Here is a 20,079-nt window from a genome sequence, read left to right on the forward strand (position 1 = left end):
ATCATAAGCTTAACCCTCCACTAAATAAAGAATTTATCAAGTACTATGGAGAAAAACCACTGTTCCTCAGGAGTACAGATAAGGGCTATAAACAATAATCAAATCTCAAAATGTCAATTTTACTCATATGTGTTATTTTTTTGTACTCTGTATCTTAGTTACCACAAATTAGGAAAAACATATATTTGTCTTTGGGGGGCTATCTTATAAGGGCTCCAGAGGGAGGTAGTTACTGCATTGTCTCCTATGTTGATGATACATACTATACCAGTGGTGCTGTCTGTACAATGTCTATATAACATTTAGCTTTATCCCCTTGAGATCTTCAGAAAACATTTGGTAAGAGGCATTTTTCATGAAGCAATTAGGGTCCATTAACTAGATGACTGATGTACTGCACATACCCAAGGATGGCAAAGAAAGACAAGAAGTGGGGCCACTTCTTGTATTAACTGCAAAATTACATGGTTTGCGGCTAGACAAAGTGGGCTAGAATCTCTTGGACCACTGAGGTTAATGCATATTGATGATGGCCTTCAAAATCCTATCAGGGAAGTGTGGTTAATATCATTTATAGAGAATTTCATGAATGTGCAAAGGATTACTTTACAGAATTATTCAATATTGGATCTATGAACCTCTTTAATATCAAACACAGCTCCACCTTTTGGATATTAAATAAATTCTCCTTAGGTAAATTCTAATATATGGGTAAAATTTTCAGCTCATCTCTCAAACTTTGCCTTGATAGCTGCTAAGACAGACCTAATTCCTTCGCCATAAAGAGTACAGATTCTTTTCTCTCACTTTTAAAAAAACTATTATCAAGAGTAGACAATTATTTTTACTCAAACTTTGAAAAAATGTAATCCTAAACATCAGAGGATAACTTTAAAAATATAATGATAAATGTAGGTGGTGAAAATACATTCAGTGATTAACAATTAGGTAATATCTAACTTCCAAAGAAAAGCATTAAAGTACATTTTACTAGAGAAAATGTAATGAGATGTTGCCATCATGTAGGCAGTTTATTGGTACTTTACAAACATAAATTATAGCTTTTAAAAATCCAACTTAGTAGTTAATTTAAATACCCTAATATTACACACTTAAAGCCATTAATTTAAAAAAAAGTAACAACTCTATTTTTAAGTTAGTAAATAGGGAAAAAAATCTTTGCCTAAAATAATCATTAAAAGCTAATAAATAGTTCCAAATATATTTTACACTGATTTTTAAATAAAATTTTATATTAAAATCATAAAATATAAACAGAAATAGAAACTGTTAATTATAACATGAATACTGGACTTAGGTTGTTATTTTAGTGATATTTATTGTGCATAATAAATGTATGTGGTTCGATATTCACCTTTGTTCCCCATTTCTCTTATTTAAAATTTCTTAGAGAAAGCATGGTACCTCCCTTTCATTACTGAACGATCATCCAGAAGTAGAAGTACAGCACAGGAAGATAATCTTTATTATATTTTCACTAGTAACAGAGCAGGTATCAAGTCCACGAAGTATGATTTCATTATGCTTTTTTAAAAAAAAAAATTAGGCTTCAACAACAATAATCAAAAACAAGCCTTAACTGCACAGATATTTTGGTCACTATTATAATTTTCAAGGGCACAACAGTCAGCAACATTAAGTAACATGAGGGTCATGACTGAAAATTTTTCATGAGCTTTTTTTTTTAAAGAACATAGATCACTGCATTAAACCCATTCTTTAATTTTCTGATTCTTCACTGAACAATTATTGTTATTCAGCAAAATATCAAACTTGCACATCGTATTCCTAAAAGAATACTACCTTAATACTGTCAATGCTAATCTTACGCTTTCCTTCTTTCTCCCAAATTCAATGAATCATGGTTCCATTCTGTATATGTGTTTGTATCAGTGATAATATGCAAAATTGATTGTTTTCAAGGTTAAACAGCAGATTGACTTCACATTTGGTGGTCAGCTGTGTACCCTAATTTTTCATTTTATTAAGAAATTTAACTACATTCCATAAGCCCTGAGATATTAGATAACCTGCTAATGATTGTATACTTACAACTTATACTTCACTCAGTTGAACCCCATATATATATTTAGATTTACAGATGATTGCAATTAAAGCAAAAAAATTTACTACTTGTATATTTAAGACTACGAATAAGGCCTTTAACTAAGAGTTGCATAATTTAAGCATTTTAACTCGCTATAAGCAACTCTTAAAATTACTTCTATAATTTTGTCACCAATAAGTGCCTTTCATTTTGCTTACTTCTACATGGATAACCAGATTCACTATTTACCTCACCTGTAAAACAACTTTTATTTTCCCCAAACATAGATGATAGTTTTCCAACATAATAGTTGCCAAAAGGAGTTAGCATTTGAATACCACTTGATAATTGTAATGCCTACCAGAGAAACAGGCTCATAATAGGAATTCAGCATATTTTTGTTTTGCATTCAATGAATGAATTATAAGGCAGCTGTTTGAGTCATATACTGTTCATCATACTGGTAACTAATTTTGCTTAACTAGGAAATTTGAGTCATCAGATTTAATTTGTCCTAATTTGAAATAATAAAAAAAGTTGATTTATCAATTCTCAGAAAAAGTAAACAGGTTAATTATAGTTAGTACTGTAATATTAATTTATAGAAATAAAAGTAAAATTGCTTCTCACTAAATATTATATATGACTAAGGGGAAGAAATAAAAAAGACGTATTAATAAATTGATATTATTTTCTCCACATTTATCTCTGTAGCTTTTTTGTTCATACAGTTATCCCTGTTAAGTTCTCTAAATGAAAGGAAATTTCATTATCTGAATGGATTCTTCCATCTCCTTAAGTACATAGTGATGTTAGTGAAAAGCTGGTATAAATATAAGATTAGATGTTCAAGTCATGCCATAGTTCTGCATTTAGTTTTTGAACATTAGTTTTCACCAACATTCAATTTTCCCTATCTAAATGATACTGTATAGAATACAATATAATCTGCCAACATACTATGAGATTGCTTGCTTATAATATTCAGTTTTTGTTGATAGCTGAAGCTTATTGCACACTTGTCACCTAGCATATTTGTAAGTAACTATTATGCATTTCAGAAAGGATACACTGACAAATTCTTAAGTTAATGGTTTTTTAACCCAACATTGTTAGTCAGTTACAGGACAATTGCAATGGCAAAAACGTTGACAATGCAGTTCATGGTTCGATTCTCCCATCTTACAGTACAGGTTCCTGAAAACACACAAAAAAAACTTTGAAATATCAGGAAAACATGCAAATCACCATGGAGTGTGTGTGCATAAAATATATATTTATATTCTATAGATATTGTATATATAGGCTTTAATATCTTATTTCCTTATACCTTTTAAGTCTTCACATTTCATACTGGTCAGAAGGCATACTTATTGTAAGTGCAAAGCAATTCTGTTGACAAAGTCTTTATAGAATTTAATCAGATATAAATAAGTATTTGATAAAAAGTGCCCTGTTCAATTAACTAGAAATTCAATTTTGTGTGAATCAGCCTTAAGTCTCTTACCATCAGAAGTAGTATCCCAAAAGCATGAACTGGCGGTATGAAAGCCATATGCACTCCTCTGGACCACTGCACAGGTCACTACAAATAAAGTCAAAGTGAGGACACTTACAAAAAAGGGAAAGTGAGCCAACAATGAACTGCTTGAGTTCACAGCTCTAAAAGTGGAAAAAACAATGGAAAACAAAGAATTCGGCAAGTAGATTGAAAAAATTAAAACTGTTGAGATGCACTGGTTCAAATTCTGATTACTACACTTCTGATCCAGCTCCCTGCTGATGTACCTGGGAAAGCAGAAGATGGCTCAAGTGCTTGGGTCCCTGCCACCCACATAGAAAACATGGATGGAATTCCACGCTCCTGTCTTTGACCTGTCCCAGCCCTGGCCATTGCAGCCACTTGGGGAGTGAACTAGTGGATGGAAGATCTCTTTGTTTCTCTCTCTTTTTTACTCTTTCAAATAAATAATAAACTTTCTTTTTTAAAAAAGATTTATTTATTTATTTGAAGATTAGAGTTACAGAGAGAGAGGTCTTCCATCCGATGGTTCACTCCCCAATTGGCTACAACGGCCCGAGCTACGCTGATCAGAATCTAGAAGCCAGGAGCCAGGAGCTTCTTGCAGGTCTCCCATGTGGGTGCAGGGGCCCAAGGACTTGGACCATCTTCTATTGCCTTCCCAGGCCATAGCAGAGAGCTGGATCAGAAGAGGAGCAGCCGGGACTAGAACTGGCACCCATATGGGATACTGGTGCTTCAGGCCAGGGCTTTAACCCACTGCGCCACAGTGCCGGCCCCATATAATACTTTCTTAAAAAAGAAAAGTCTCTTATTTTGATTATCTACCATCACAATCTTAAACCTACTGGATCTGGCTGGTTTGTACATCATTGCTATAACCATTGGTGATTGCCTTGCAGGAACATTCTGGGTCCAATTCTGTGCTTTGTGCTGTGGGCAAAATTCAAACACAGAAAACATTCCACTTGACAGTAGGTGTGGAATTTCACAGTCATACAAAGAGGCGTGGGGCTACTGAAAGGAAGACAATAAGAGCTGAAGGGGTCTCAATGGCAAGAGAAAACCATGCAAATGCTCAGGCTCATGCTACTTAGGAAAAGGAGATTAAACTAGTTTTGCATAATGAATGATGTATATCTTTTAGATATTATTTATATTATCTTTGGATGATTATGTCAAAAGTCATGTGTTTTCAAAACTCAAAGAGAATCACAAAGACAAAGATGAGTAGAGGAAAACTGATACTTACCAATGTATTTATAAGCTTTTCCCAACTTAACCAAGTGTGTTAAGGATTGTTCTACTATGCTTGCAGTCCACTGATTGATGTTGTTCTGATTATAGTCCTCACCTCCTAACACTCCATCTACACACTGAAAGGACAGAGGACAGCTAAATTAGGCCAAGAGAACAAATTTTACACAAACTCTTTTTTTTAAGATGTATTTATTTATTTGAAAGGCAGAGTTACACAGAGAGAGAAGGAGAGGTAGAGAGAGAGAGGTCTTCCATCCACTGGTTCACTCCTCAAATGGCCACGATGGCCAGAGCTGCGCTGATCCGAAGCCAGGATCCAGTAGCCTCTTCTGGGTCTTCCGACATGGGTGCAGGGACCTAAGGACTTAGGCCACCTCCCACTGTTTTCCCAGGACATAACAGAGAGCCGGATTGGAAGTGGAGCAGCCAGGACTTGAACCGGTGCCCACATGGGACACCGGCACTGCAGGCGGTGGCTTTACCCGCTACGCCACAGCACCAGCTGCAAACTCTTAGAAAAATTTATTCAAAGCATAAACCATACGTATTACCCAATAAGATATATTAGAAAATATGCACCCACTAATATTTGTTATGCACTGTTTCCAACTGCTTAAGAGTTTTTATGTGCTGGCAGAGTAGGTTAAACCGCTGCCTGCAATGCCAGCATTCTATATGTATGCTGGTCAGGTCCCAGCTGCTCCACTTCTGATGCAGTGCCCTGCTAATGTGCCTGGGAAAGCAGCAAAAGATATCCCACATGTATGGGTCCCCACCACCCATGCAGGAGACCTAGGTGGAGTTCCTGGCTCTGGTTTTGGCCCAGCCTACCTCTGGCCATTGCGGCCATTTGGGGAGTGAACCAGCAGATGGAAGACCTTTCTTTCTTTGTCTCTCCCTCCCTCTCTGTAACTCTTTAAAATAAATAAAATAAATCTTAAAAGAGTTTTAAGAGTTTTCAAAGCATTTCTATATGCATTATCTCATTCTGTGAGATACCATGGGTCATATCAAAGTAAAAATGCTATGGCCTCTGTTGTAAAGGACTTACTCTAGCAGAGACACAAACAAAAGAACTCTAATATCTGTCATAGAAGAAAGACTATTCCTGGGTGATAAAGTATGCCATAAAAGGATTTTGGGGTGGAAAGACTGCAAGACAGTGGTATTAATTGGTTAATGAGTGGCTTTGAAACAGCTGGGTTTTAAACTAGGCCTCAGATGCTAGAAACATAGAATGGGACTAATTTAAAAACACAATTCTCATGTGTAACAATTACAATCTCATTCATATTATGTAATTGCTTAGCTATAAAACAGCAAGCTCTCCTGCCACTGAAAGTGAATAAAGATGCTCTAGAAAGAAAAAGTCAAATAATCTTCCCTAGTGCTTACTTGCATCCACTTCTGACACCTGATTAAGATCACTGGCTTTAATGTTACAATCTTAGGTTTTAAAGCCAGCTCTATACCTACCAGTTGTGTGATCTATAGCCAGTAACTTACCCTCTTCACACTCCTATTTTCCTAATTCTTAAAGTGGGGATAATGGCATCATCTTATCAGGTTGTTGTGAGGATGAAATGAGGTGATGAAAGCCAAGCACTCAAACACAGTGACTGGTACAGAGCAAGCACATAATAAAGTTAACTATTATTGTTCTTATCATCATTTTTGCTGCTGTTATTTCATATCCAAGTGATAGGTCTTGGAAAATAAAGCATTCATTTTTTAGAATCTAGCTTAATAACACACATGCACACACATACAACTTTCATGTACTATAAAGTAAACTTTATGAAGATACTAATTAATACAGAAAAGCTGAATATTATCAAATCTTCCCTAATGATAATTGCAGAAAAAGAATAGTTCAGAGGAGTTGATAAAAGTAATGTGGCTCTCAAATTATTCTACAAAGTCCAACAACATGACAGAGTAGGAGGGCAGTGACCTAAAGGATCAGGGGAACCGGGTTTTAACTCTGGCGTTACCAATACCAAACTGATGACCAGTGGGCAAATCTCTGCCTCTCTTGTGATGGCTTTTCCTTAATGAGAAAATAACAGCACTCATTTTCCTTTCAGGTTACCTAATAGGGCCATTCCAATTTTGCTCTAAACAATACAAAACACCATGGGGATGAGAATCTCACCATGGATAGCCCTGCTAATTACTATTAATTAACATTTAAACTAATTAATTACCATTGATCTGGAGTCCTACTAAAAAATTAGGTCCTTAAACAGCTCTGTATTCCCAGGGCCAGACTTAGCACCTGAGCACATAGGGGGTATTCAAAAAAATGTTTGTGACTGAAACAATATTGGCTTCGATAACACAATTTGTACATCTTAAATAAAATACACTTTAAGTTTCAAGTTAATTTCATTGTAACTTTCTCTTTGAGATCTTTTGGGGAGAAAATTCTACTACTAACAATAAATAAAATAGATTCACACTGGGGCTAGTATTGTGGTGCAGCAGGTTAGGATGCCACTGCAATGCTGGCATTCCGTATTGGAACCTTGTTTCAACTCACAGAGGCTCCACTTTCAATCCCACTCCCTGATAAAGTGCCTGGGAAAGCAGTGGAAGATGGTCCAAATACTTGGACCCTGGCACCCACATGTGAGAAACCTAGATGGAGACCAAGGCAGCTGGTTTGGGGCTTTCTGGCCATTTGGGGAATCAACCAGTGAATGGAAGATGTGTGTTTGTGTGTGTATTTCTCCCTGTCACTCTTTCAAATCAATAAATCTTCAAAAAATACATGCATATTATTGATAAATGAGTGGCTTTAAGAGTTTAGCAGGAAAATATATTAGCATGGGTTTAAGGGCACGGAATCAAAGGAAAGAAAATAAGAACAACAAGAGATAAAGAAAACAAGTAATTGATGAAACTATCATCCAGGAAACGCTGAAATGTTTAAACTAGTGTTCACTCAAGTCTTTCAAGTGCCTCTATGGAAATGTTTAAACAGCACACAAGAGTTGGCTCACAGAAACAGGAGGAGGAGGAAACAAAACAGTTGTATATCTCAAAGTAACCTATAAAAAATGAGATCTCTTTGAAGTCACATATTTCATATAAAAATTCAAGTGACACATGTTTTTAACTTTACAGTATATCATTTATTTATATAAAATATATTTATTTATATAATAGACATAAATATATTTATTTGAAAGGCAGAGTGACAGAAAGAGACAGGGAGAGACAGATCTTCCATCTACTGGTTCACTCCCCAAATGCTTGCAACAGCTGGGGATGGGCCAGGATTAAGCTAGCAACAGGAACTCCATCTGGGTCTCGCACATGGGTGGCAGGGACCCAAGTAACTGGGCCATCATTCGTTGCCTTCCCTGGTGCACTAGCAGGTAGCTGGATCAGAAGCAGAATGGGCACGACTCGAATTGGCACTGTGATATGAGATGCTGGCATCAAAAGCTGAGGCTTAATCTGTGCACCACAATGCCCACCCCAGAGTTTGTTTTAATTGGAAAATGTTTTTGGTTAAATTACTTACATTGCTTAAGTAAGTCCCTCTCACAAATGTTTAAGTAAATTTGATGCTCTAAAACATATTCAAAAATTCTCAAAGGAAGACAAACAAATGGCCAACACATACATGAATCAAAATTACTATGAGATATCACCTCACTCCAGTTTGGCTACAATAAAAAAAAAAACAATTGTTGGAGAGGATGTGGGGAAAAGGGAACCCTTACACGTTGTTGGTGGGAATGTAAATTAGTACAGCCGGTGTGGAAAACAATAGAATTACCATGAGAGACAGTATTCTCACTCCTAGTTATATACCCAAGGGAAGTGAATTTTGTCTGTTGAAGAGACATGTGCAGTCCCATGTTTACTGCAGCACTATTCACAATAGTCAAGAAATGGAAACAACCTAAGTATTCACTCACTGATGAATGGGTAAAGAAATTGTGGTACATACACACAATGGAATACTACTTGGCCATAAAAGGGATAAAAATCCTGTCCATTGCCACAACACGGATGGAACTGAAGGTCACTGTGCCAAGTGAAATAATAAATAAATCAAGCACAGAAAGAGAAGTATCACATGATCTCACTAATTTGTGGAGTCTGTAAAATGGTGATCTTGCAGAAGTTAAGAGAATAATGGTGGTTACCAGAGGCTGGGGAGGAAAGGGGGAAAGAGGGAAGGTTGATTAACAGGTACTAAGTCCTGCCTAGACAAGAGTAAGAATTCTGTGGTAGGGTGACTATAGATGTTAATATACTAGATATTTCTTTATAACAAGGTAAAAGATAGTATTTTAGACTGTTTTATCATAAAGAAATATTAAAGGTTTGAGTAAATAGATATTTATTCTTTTTTTCATTTTCAATTATCTTTATATACAGAAGATCAATTCAGTATATATTAAGTAAAGATTTCATCAGTTTGCACCCACACAGAAACACAAAGTGTAAAATTCTGTTTCAGTACTAGTTATAGCATTACTTCACATTGGACAACACATTAAGGACAGATCCCACATGAGAAGTAAGTACACAGTGACTCCTGTTGTTGACTTAACAATTTGACACTCTTGTTTATGGCGTCAGTAATCTCCCTAGGCTCTAGGCATGAGTTGCTAAGGCTATGGAAGCCTTTTGGGTTCGCCGACTTCGATCTTATTCCGACAGGGTCATAGTCAAAGTGGAAATTCTCTCCTCCCTTCAGAGAAAGGTACCTCCTTCTTTGATGACCCATTCTTTCCACTGGGATCTCACTCGCAGAGATCTTTCATTTAGGTCTTCCTTTTTTTTTTTTGCCAGAGTGTCTTGGCTTTCCATGCCTAAAATACTCTCATGGGCTCTTCAGCCAGATCTGAATGCCTTAAGGGCTGATTCTGAGGCCAGAGTGCTGTTTAAGACATCTGCCATTCTATGAGTCTGCTGTGTATCCTGCTTCCCATGTTGGATCGTTCTCTCCCTTTTTGATTCTATCAGTTAGTATTAGCAGACACTAGTCTTATTTGTGTGATCCTTTTGACTCTTAGACCTATCAGTGTGATCAATTGTGAACTGAAGCTGATCACTTGGACTAGTGAGATGGCATTGGTACATGCCACCTTGATGGGATTGTATTGGAATCGCCTGGCACGTTTCTAACTCCACCATTTGGGGCAAGTCCGATTGAGCATGTCCTAAATTGTACATCTCCTCCCTCTCTTATTCCCACTCTTATATTTAACAGGGATCACTTTTCAGTAAAAATTTAAACACCTAAGAATAACTGGATACATTTATTCTAATTGGACATTATGCAGTATATATACATATCAAAACACCACATGGTAATCTACAAATATGTACAATGTTAAATGTCTGTTAAAATATTTTAAAATAAAAATAAATTTAAAAAGTACATCCAGCGGTTTCCTAGGCACTGCCCACTATGTATATTTCAGGTTAAAAAGCATGAATTTCCTAATAAAAAAAAGTAACAAACATACAGTTTTAAAAAAATTCACCAGAACAGAATAGCTTACAATAAAAAAGGAGTTCCTTCTGCACCCTTTCCTTTCCTATAGTCACTTCCATTCCCCAAAGAAAAACACCTTTAGTGTACAACTGCCCATTTTCATTTCTTCCCAAGATTACTTATGTGTCTACAAATATTGTTTATATCACAATTTCTCAATTTGAGTTATAGACAACATCCATAGAACTCCTGTATAATACAGATGGAAATTTATTCCCCTGAAACCACCTTCCACCTTCCTCCTACCCTCTTCTCTCAAAAACGTGAATTCACTATTTTTACTTCAGTATATAGACGCCGTGAGGAACATGTTTCTTTTCCATTCCCAATGTTTTCTCCTACAAGGAGAATTTTTTTATTTAACATTGCTGGTCTTGTGTACATGGAGATGGAACGAGTTTACTAGTGGGTGAGTTACAACCATTGTTCCACCATTCTCATTTGAGAGAGCGAATCTCCCAAGCATCCTGGACTTGGGAGTTTCTCCTTCCTTCTCTACTCAATTGAAAGGCACCAGCTTAGGCAAGTGTCTCTTCTGCTGACTCATTTTCTTGGATGCTTCTTTGAAGGTCTGAACTGAGAGGGAGTTAAAAGAAGCTACAATTGCCATTCTAGTTTTCAATCAGTAAAGAGATATTTTGTTCTTTCTAGTGATTCTTCTGTCTTTTCCTTTAGTTTGGAATTTGAGTAAGGGAGGAGGCCTTATTCAAACCCAAGCATACTTTTCTTGTTCCACTCACTAAGGATAGTCTCTCTGGACTTTCACTTTGAAAAATGAGAGTATTATCATTCCTGTCCTTCTCATTACCTCCACTCCCTCTTCCAGCCTCCAATTTCCCTCATTTGTGCTTTTGCATTGTCAAGGTATTAAAAAAATTGCATTCTGTTTTTAATCATTAAATATCCCTGGGTTATATAGTTCTAACATATGATTCTGAGCTAGAAAAATATGGCACAATTTTCAGGTACCCGTCTAGCTCTCACAGAACTTGAGTTGATCCTAGCCCTATGAGGCCAAACCTAGATGAGTTATTGGGGGAGCTGGTGCCTCAGTGTCTCCAGGCAGGTGAGGCACTGATGATGGGAACCAAATAAGAGGGCAGAGCCCACTGAGCCTGGGCTTAACACAATCGGGACGTGCCAGGACATAGGTCCTAACAGATATATCCACAATATAAACTTGCCTGCTAGGCCAACTCAGTTTTTTCCCTGGGATCTGGCAAAGTTAAAGATGACTCAGGACCATTAAAGTGTTCACAACCACCTTACCCACAGTGAAGGCTGTATGTGATTCCAAGAGAATAATCAAAGTTCCTCAGTCACAACTGGTTCCCAGAAAGAACTTCTTTTCCATTTGCCTCGCAGGAGGAGGATCAGATTTCATGTTTCAAATAGTTTTCTTAAGATTTTGATTTACCATTGTATTGGTATCTAAAAGGCATTGACTATTTTTCCAATTATATTGGGCTAAAAGCATGCAATGTCCAAAAGCAGACATATCTAGGGCCTTATACATATTTGACGAAATACACATATACAAGGATACTTCGACAAGTTCATGGGAAAATAGAATTAAAAGACAAGCTTGTTTAGGTGCAAAAAAATTGAAATTCATGCATAGTTTTTTCATAATACATATTTTCATGAACTTTTTAAAGACTCCTCATATATATATATGGGTTTCAAAGTTTTGCAACAAAATAAATCTATATTTTAATTCCATTTTTCATGAACTCTGAAGTAGTCTCACATATTATACATATGCTTTATATTATAAAAATCATGTATATATATGTATACACACATGCACATGTTTATAACAGTACTACTTAAAATAATGTTTAGCCTACTAAAATAAAAATTATTTTATTCAAATCAGAAAGCATCAATTTTAGAAAACAGTAAATCACCTTTCTAGAATATGAAAGTTCTTAAGTATCCCTTTCAGAGTATACCCCAAATGCCTAATAGCATATAACAAAACATGGAAGCACCCCTATAAAGAGTTAGTGAATAAATATCTAAAATACTATTGTTTTAACAATATGCTTCTAACTTTACACTGAAAGTCAAAAAACAGCTTTTTAAAATTTCCATTAATGGCACAAACTTCAAGATGGATACAACTTATTAACTCACCTCTTTGACAATATTGTGGGCTTCATCAGCATTGAAGCCAACCTAATAGAAAACAAAAGACAAAAGTATTTTCAACACAGGCTTCCGTTTTTGGCAGCTATGTTGCTACACAGAATACCCTAGGCTAACCTAGAAAGGTGTCAGTGACAGGAGACCATGAGTGATAAGAAGCATCAGGTCCATTGAGGCTGCCAGTCCTATTCTGGACACTTAAAAACACAGAATGTCTTCCCCATCTACCTCACTAGAGATTCTGATTCATCAGGTCTGGAGCACAGCATAGGCAACTATATCTCTTTTGAAAAGTACTTTATGCCAGTGAGCCTGATAAATACCCTAGATTGAGAATCATTGTACTGTAAAGGTCAGGAAATAAGCAGGAAAGAGTTTCAGCCAAGCGAGAGAATAAACAGGGCCCACAAGAAGGGAGTACTTAATAGATTATTTTCAATTTTATTTTCAATGTATGCAAGGCAAAAATGTGGCTTTCCAGAATTAAACGTTATAGAAATACTTGATCATTAAAAATTAATACCATTTTAATACTATAAATGAGACTGACAACTTCACCTTTTCTTTAGAGTACCTTGTTGGAATCTTGAATTAACAGCAATGATCAATGACATCTAAATATCCTGGAATATAGAACTGCGTTATGTGATAAGACTGAAATCTAAACCAAGATACTTCAGGTAATACATGATTGTTTCCATGAAGATGTTTTGATGTGCTTTATGTCATCAGCATTTTTGTAAAAACTACTATATAATTTAAAATTAGTTGAAACAAGTACATTCTGAAATTAAATAATTTTGAGTATAGATTTAAATTTTTTTGAGTAATTTAATTGCCCCACAGAATTTTCCAACAACAAAAGGTATTTAGGAACACTATGAAAAGAGAGATTTTGACCTCATTAAAATTATCCTTTCTATGTTCAAATCAGGTCCTTATCTACTTTAAAAAGTGGCCTATGAATCAAATGATGTTCATTTCACTTCAGTCTGGAAAGTCATCTAATAATCTGGATGTGCAGGGTGGCCATGGCAACACAGACCATTTTCTTTCTTTTAAAATATACATATGTAGGAAGTACTGCAGAAAATAGCTCCTCTGAGCCATTACTGTGAGATATGCCTGAGGGTGAGCCAGCCACGGTATTCCTGGGCCTCAAGTCTTCGGTTCTAAAATTAGAATTCTTTATCCTTGACCTGTAAGGATGCACGCCTCCCCGTATCACAGCTTCTGCAGAGGCCCACATCCCGAAGATTCCCACGGGACCACAAGCCCTTCCCGAGATCTAACATTGCCTGTACAGTAAGTGCCTACTTTAATTTTCCTGTACCATCCACCGGACAGAAAACAACTTCGTTTATTCTGCTCTTGCAAGCCGTCCCAAGTTATGCTGCGATCCAGTAGGCCTCATCCTCCTAGTGGTTACAGTGAAGTAAGATCTTAGTTGTCGAGTCAGAGGCCTGGGTTCAAATCGAGCATCTGTTGTTTCTGGCAATGTTAACTTAGGGCAAGTCTCTTAACCGCCATGAACTGAGAGTTCCCCTCAGTAACAGCAAGATAACAACTGTCATCACGGGGTTCTGGCGAGGACTAGGGAAACCTGACTCAGTAAGCAAGAGCTCCTAATCCGGAAAGCATCTCCTTCCATTCCGTCCAGGCAGTGTTCCCGGGAGAAGGAGCACTGTGCCCGAGCTGTGGGGCTGCAGAACCTACTCTGGGGGACTCCAAGGAGTGGAGGAAGCAGCGGGAAGACCGGTTTCCAAGGTCGGCCCGGCAGATGGGCGGAGCCCGCAACCCTACGCCCATCCCACACACCCCAAGTCAGCCGTCTCCTACACCCTCACCCCGGCTCCGACCCCGTTGCTCGCCCCGAGTGCTCCAGGCCGTCCCTGCTACCGGGTCTCGTAGCCCATCCTCAGGACCTCGGAATAAGAGGACCAACACCGGCGGGGCGGACCCCCGGCTCTGCGGAAAGGACTCGGCCTCGGAGGACGCCGCACCCCAACTCTCGTGGCCGTCCGGCACCAGGAGACCACCCAGCCACGACCCCCGGGCCAGAAGCACAGGGGCGGGAGGGGGGGTCTCGCAAGTAGCCGAGGGGCGGTACCTCGTCGCAGTGGCGGTGATACTCCTCCATGGTGGCGCCGACTCTCCCAGGGGGCGGAGCGACGGGCGGCTCAGACTCTGCGGCCGCGCACTGGCCTCGGGGAGGCCCCGCCCCCTTTATGCTCTGGCGCCTTCCGCCACGCAGGCCCCGCCTCTGTGTCGTCATGGTGCTGAGAACACACGGCGGGTTCGGGGCGCGGCAGGCGCCGCGGCTACTTCTGGAGAGTGAAGCTGCACAGTGACTACTGCCTTTCGAAGCAGCGCCTCTTTCTCGCTGCCTCCAGCCTTTCTGGAAACAAAGGATGTATGGTAAAGAGCTAGACGTGGTGCCAGTGTGGGTCGTATGGGGTAACCCGGTGTCACTCGGTCTAGACCTACTGCTTTGGTTTAGTGCCTACTGCTGTGGTTATTTGCACATAACTTGTCCTTTCATCATTATCTAGTAAATAAGTATATTAAATACAAGCCACTTCGATTTGTCCACTTCCGGTTACTTGGAAAAATTATCTTCCCATAGCTTGTTTCCTCATACAAAAACGTGTGCGGGGCCCTTTTAAAAACTTCTATAACTGTAGAATGAAATATATAACATGGCAGGGAAGGAGCAAATAACATAATTATACGTTGTTGCAGAAGAACAACTACTTTTACTGAAAATTACTAAATTCCAGATGACTTTAAAGATTCTCTCAAAACCTCAGAAGAATTCCGATTTCTTCTATCATCTATGTTTTTGAGATGAAACTGAAGTTCAAAGAACTAAGTAGCTTGTCCAAGGTCATATATACAGTAAGTAGTAGGAGAGGGGCTTAAACTTGAGTACTATGGTCTGAGAGTAGAGCTCGAGTTCTTTTTTTTTTTTTTTAATATTTTTTAAGATTTAACAATTTTTTTTTGACAGGCAGAGTGGACAGTGCGAGAGACAGAGAGAAAGGTCTTCCTTTTCTGTTGGTTCACCCCCCAGTGGCAGCTGCAGCCGGGGCACTGTGGCTGGCGCATGGCGCCGATCTGAAGCCAGGAGCCAGGTGCTTCCTCCTGGTCTCCCATTGGGGTGCAGGGCCCAAGGACTTGGGCCATCCTCCACTGCACTCCCGGGCCACAGCAGAGAGCTGGACTGGAAGAGGAGCAAAAGATTTAACAATTGTTAAGGTTTTGCCACATCAGGGGTTAAGGCACCTCTTGGTGTTTCCACATTCCATACTGGAGTCTGGGTTTGAGTCCCAGCTCCTCTGTTTCTGATCCATCTCCCTGCTAATGCATCCTGGGAGGTAGTAGATGATGGCTCAAGTACCTGGGATCCTGCAACCCACATGGGAGACTTGGAAGAAGTTCTAGGCTCCTGGGTTCCTCCTGGCCCAGCCTGAGCTGTTGTGGGCATTTGGGAGTAAGCAGATGGAAGATTTCAAATTCTTAACCACCTTTTCAGTTTTCTACTGCTGATGTAACAAATTGCCACAAAGTTAGTAGGGTAAAACAGCATTGGACAAACTTACTGTCTCAGAGTTCTGAGGGTCAGAAGTCTAAAATGAGTCCCTAAACCTGTGTTCCTCCTGAAACTCTATGAGAAATCTATTTCCTTGCTGCTTGCAGCTTCTGGAGACTGGGTTCTTTGATTCATGACTCCTTCCAAACACAACAGCATCTTCTCTCCTCTCTGACCTGTGCTTCTATCCCCACGTCTCCTCTATGTGACTCTTAATCAACTCTAAAATGCCTTTTGCCAGGTACAGCAACGCATTCAAAGGTTATGGGGATTGAGGCAGACATCATGTCGGGGGGATTTAATGACCCAGCCTACCACAACCGATTTTCGTTTTTGCTCCCCCAAATCAAATTTGGAGGTTTCAATAGTCTTCTACTGCTACTCCTGCCCAGCTACAGAGGCAGTGACTACAGCACCTGTTCTGTTCCTTGCACTCCCCCACTTTAACCTTTTTTTAAATATTTATTTATTTATTTGAAAGGCAGAATTACAGAGACGCAGAGGCAGAGGGAGAGAGATTTCCCATCCGCTGGTTCACTCCCCAGATGGCCACAATGGCTGGAGCTGTGCCGATCTGAAGCCAGGAGCCAGGAGCATCTTCTGGGTCTCCCACGTGAGTACAGGGGTCCAAGCTATTAGGCCATCTTCTACTGCTGTCCCAGGCCATAGCAGAGAGCTGGATCAGAAGTGGAGTAGCCAGGACTCAAACTGGCACTACAGACAGGGGCTTTGCCCGCTACACCACAGCACTGCCCCCCCCCCCACTTTAACTTTTTAACTCCATCATTGTATATGAAGGACACTGAGTCATGAATAATGTTTTTGATTTCAGGTGGTCATATGCTCAAATTATTGTCACAAATAATAAGTAGATGACAGGCCTCTTTTATATGTCAAGCAGAACATTTTAGGCTCCACATCTACTACCCTGTGATTACAAGTTCATCTAATACCATCAATGTAATATATCAATGTGATATTGCTTAACTGCAAGATATAAGGGACTCCTTCCTTTTCTTTATTTCTTAAGCTCCATTTATTTCTTTTTTAGATTTATTTATTTATTTTATTTTAAAGGCAGAATGAGAAAGAGGGAGAGACGGAGGGAGGAGGGGAGGGAGGGAGGGACGGAGGGAGAGAGAGAGAGATCCTCTATTCACTGGCTCATGCTACAAATGCCCACAAGCCTGGGGCTGGTCCACACCAAAGTCAGGAGCCTGGTACTCTATCCTGGTCTTCCACGTGGATGGCAGGGTCCCAAATACTTGGGACATCTTCCACTGATTTCCCAAGCATATTAACTGTGAACTGGATCAGAAGTGGAACAGCTTGGACTGGAACCAGCACTTATATGGGGTCCTGGCTTGACAAGGGGCAGCTTAACCTGCTGTATCATAGTACTAGTCCTGAGGGACTCTTTTAAACCTACCATGGAGGCCTTCTAGTGTTTTGATGAATGTCCTTCATTTTATTTTCACAACTTTTATATTTCCTTCCTCTGTGTTTTCTAAAGCTATAACAAGATACCAGATGACTCCACACTATTTATTAGAAACTTGGCTGCCATCAAGACTAAGTGCTACAGTCACTTGACCTCCACTGTGCTGCCTTCCACCTGCATTTCATCATCTGGTGATAAGGTGAGTACTCTTTTTTTTTTTTTATTTTTTTGACAGGCAGAGTTAGACAGTGAGAGAGAGAGAGACAGAGAGAAAGGTCTTCCCTTTGCCGTTGGTTCACCCCCCAAATGGCTGCTACAGCCGGTGTGCTGTGGCCGGCGCGCTGCGCCGATCCAAAGCCAGGAGCCAGGTGCTTCCTCCTGGTCTCCCATGCGGGTGCAGGGCCCAAGCACTTGGGCCATCCTCCACTGCACTCCCGGGCCACAGCAGAGAGCTGGACTGGAAGAGGAGCAACCGGGACAGAATCCGGCACCCAACCAGGACTAGAACCCAGTGTGCCAGCGCCGCAGGCGGGGGATTAGCCTAGTGAGCCATGGCGCCGGCCAAAGTGAGTACTCTTGATGTCACCTTATCCCATGGACTGCTTGTGCCCATTTCTTCTTCTTCTTCTTCTCTCTCTCTCTTTTTTTTTTTTTTGACAGGCAGAGTGGACAGTGAGAGAGAGAGACAGAGAGTTGCCGTTGGTTCACCCTCTAATAGCCGCTGTGGCCAGCGTGCTGCGGCCAGCGCACCGCGCTGATCCGATAGCAGGAGCCAGGTACTTATCCTGGTCTCCCATGGGGTGCAGGGCCCAAGGACCTGGGCCATCCTCCACTGCCTTCCTGGGCCACAGCAGAGAGCTGGCCTGGAAGAGGGGCAACCGGGACAGAATCTGGCGCCCCAACTGGGACTAGAACCTGGTGTGCCGGCGCCACAAGGCGGAGGATTAGCCTAGTGAGCCGCGGCGCTGGCCCCCATTTCTTCTTAATGAGAAGATTATTCATGTGCTTCAATATAGGAACAACCCATTTCCATAACTTCATTTTGAGAATCTACTTCAAGTGGCTGTGTTTCCAACTATCCTGTATTAGGATTCTCCAGAGAGACAGAACCAACAAGATATCTAGTATATGTGTATATATGAGCTAATTATTGTAGGAAATGTGAAGCCCGGGCAAATCCAAAACCCATGGGGTGGACAGGACAGGACAGAGTTGCTGTCAGAATCTGAAAGCTGTTTTCTATAGAACCAGGAAGAACTAATGTTGCAGATGAAGTCTGGAGGATTCTGTTCCACTCTGGGGAGGTCAGTCTTTCTGTTCAGGTATACATCTAATTAGGTGAGGCCTTCTTTCACTATGGAGGATAAGCTGTTTTACTGAGAGTCCACTGATTTAAATATAAATCCTAACCACAAACATTCACTGCGGCCCAGCCAAGTGAATGAAATTAACCATCACCGGCTACTTTTGGTGCCAGTTCCTATCTCAGTCAAGTTGCCAAGATGAAGCAGATGACACACTCAAGTTAGCATAAATTGAAGACTATTCATTTACAAAAGGACTAATTACAAAGGTCTGGGCAGGTGAACAGCAAGAACCCAGGGCTAGCAACAGTGGAGCAGTCATGACTTCTAAGACCAGAAATTTAAGAAGAAAGAAAGGTTTAAGTAGTTGTGAATACAAGGCCACACTGAGGGGAACAGTAACCTTTTGTTAATAGATACAGAAAACCCAAGGTGACCTCCCACACAGGGAACCAAGGGAAAAATTATCCCCATCCCTTCTCCCTCCCTCTTATCGTCTACCAGTGTGCCTCATTGGTTTAACCTACCAGAAACCAGAGTGCACAGGAACCATTTGCATCCATATAGTCAGCTTCCCAAGGCAGAGAGAGAGAGGCAAGCAGAGGAAACATAGTATAGATCACAAGCCACAGACACAAGAACCTTATGTTCCCCAAGCAGAATGAATAAAATAAAATAAAACTCATATTTTGGCACATCACAGTAAAATCTCAGATAATCAAAAGAAAAAGAACAGCTCTAAAATATCTGCCTTAAAACAAATTTTCTTCCAAATGAAAGAAGAATGATAGCTGACTTTTCACAGAAACAGTGGAAACTGAGAATCAATGTATTTGCCTTCAGAGACAATGTACTCAACACCTTCAAAATATAGACAGAAAATATTTGTGAACTTAGGATGTCTAACCAACAACAGTACCCTTCAAAAATGAAGATGAAATTTTAAACATGTTAGGCAAATAAAAATGGAGACATTTAGTTATTAGCAGAAGTGTACTTCAAGAAATACTAACACTCTTCTGGCAAAAGACAAATGGTTCTAGATAGAAATTTGAGCCATACAGGAATAAATGAGTAATTAAAAGGTACATTTAATTTTTACAAACTGCATGAAACAATGATAACAAAATCTTGGGAAATTTAACTTATATCCCTAATTAAAGTGCAAGATAATGATAGCTTATGCATTGAGAGGAGGATAAATTGAGTTAAGGTGT

At 39.8% G+C, this 20,079-nt stretch overlaps 2 protein-coding genes across 4 annotated transcripts in view; one reads left to right on the forward strand and one right to left on the reverse strand.

Annotated features, from left to right (window-relative positions):
• Positions 1-1,463: 1,463 nt before the first annotated feature.
• DYNLT3 (dynein light chain Tctex-type 3) lies at positions 1,464-14,782 on the reverse strand. Its single transcript, XM_002719831.5, has 5 exons — positions 14,636-14,782; positions 12,514-12,555; positions 4,843-4,966; positions 3,576-3,653; positions 1,464-3,265 (listed from the first exon to the last, which is right to left on the reverse strand). The coding sequence occupies exons 1-5, from the start codon at positions 14,663-14,665 to the stop codon at positions 3,189-3,191; spliced, it is 351 nt and encodes a 116-aa protein (XP_002719877.3). The 5' UTR covers positions 14,666-14,782; the 3' UTR covers positions 1,464-3,188.
• A 37-nt stretch (positions 14,783-14,819) lies between these two features.
• The window catches only part of SYTL5 (synaptotagmin like 5), a 323,995-nt gene continuing 318,735 nt past the window's right edge, over positions 14,820-20,079 (forward strand). For 2 of the 3 annotated variants that reach the window (XM_051827009.2, XM_051827010.2), the window contains exons 1-3: positions 14,820-14,943; positions 16,599-16,730; positions 17,631-17,757. The gene's annotated coding sequence lies outside the window, so the exon portion shown is untranslated. The remainder of the gene's footprint in view (positions 14,944-16,598; positions 16,731-17,630; positions 17,758-20,079) is intronic. The other variant, XM_070066530.1, reaches the window with a different exon arrangement.

The sequence above is a fragment of the Oryctolagus cuniculus genome, chromosome X (assembly GCF_964237555.1).
Source record: "Oryctolagus cuniculus chromosome X, mOryCun1.1, whole genome shotgun sequence".
NCBI lineage: Eukaryota > Metazoa > Chordata > Mammalia > Lagomorpha > Leporidae > Oryctolagus > Oryctolagus cuniculus.

Coding starts and splice junctions, on each gene's coding strand:
- DYNLT3 (XM_002719831.5), bottom strand. CDS start 14,665: ATGGAGGAGTATCACCGCCACTGCGACGAG. Junction 3,654..4,842: donor AAAAGCTTATAAATACATTG/GTAAGTATCAGT, acceptor CTTTATTTGTAG/TGACCTGTGCAGTGGTCCAG. Junction 3,266..3,575: donor TTGGGATACTACTTCTGATG/GTAAGAGACTTA, acceptor GTGTGTTTTCAG/GAACCTGTACTGTAAGATGG.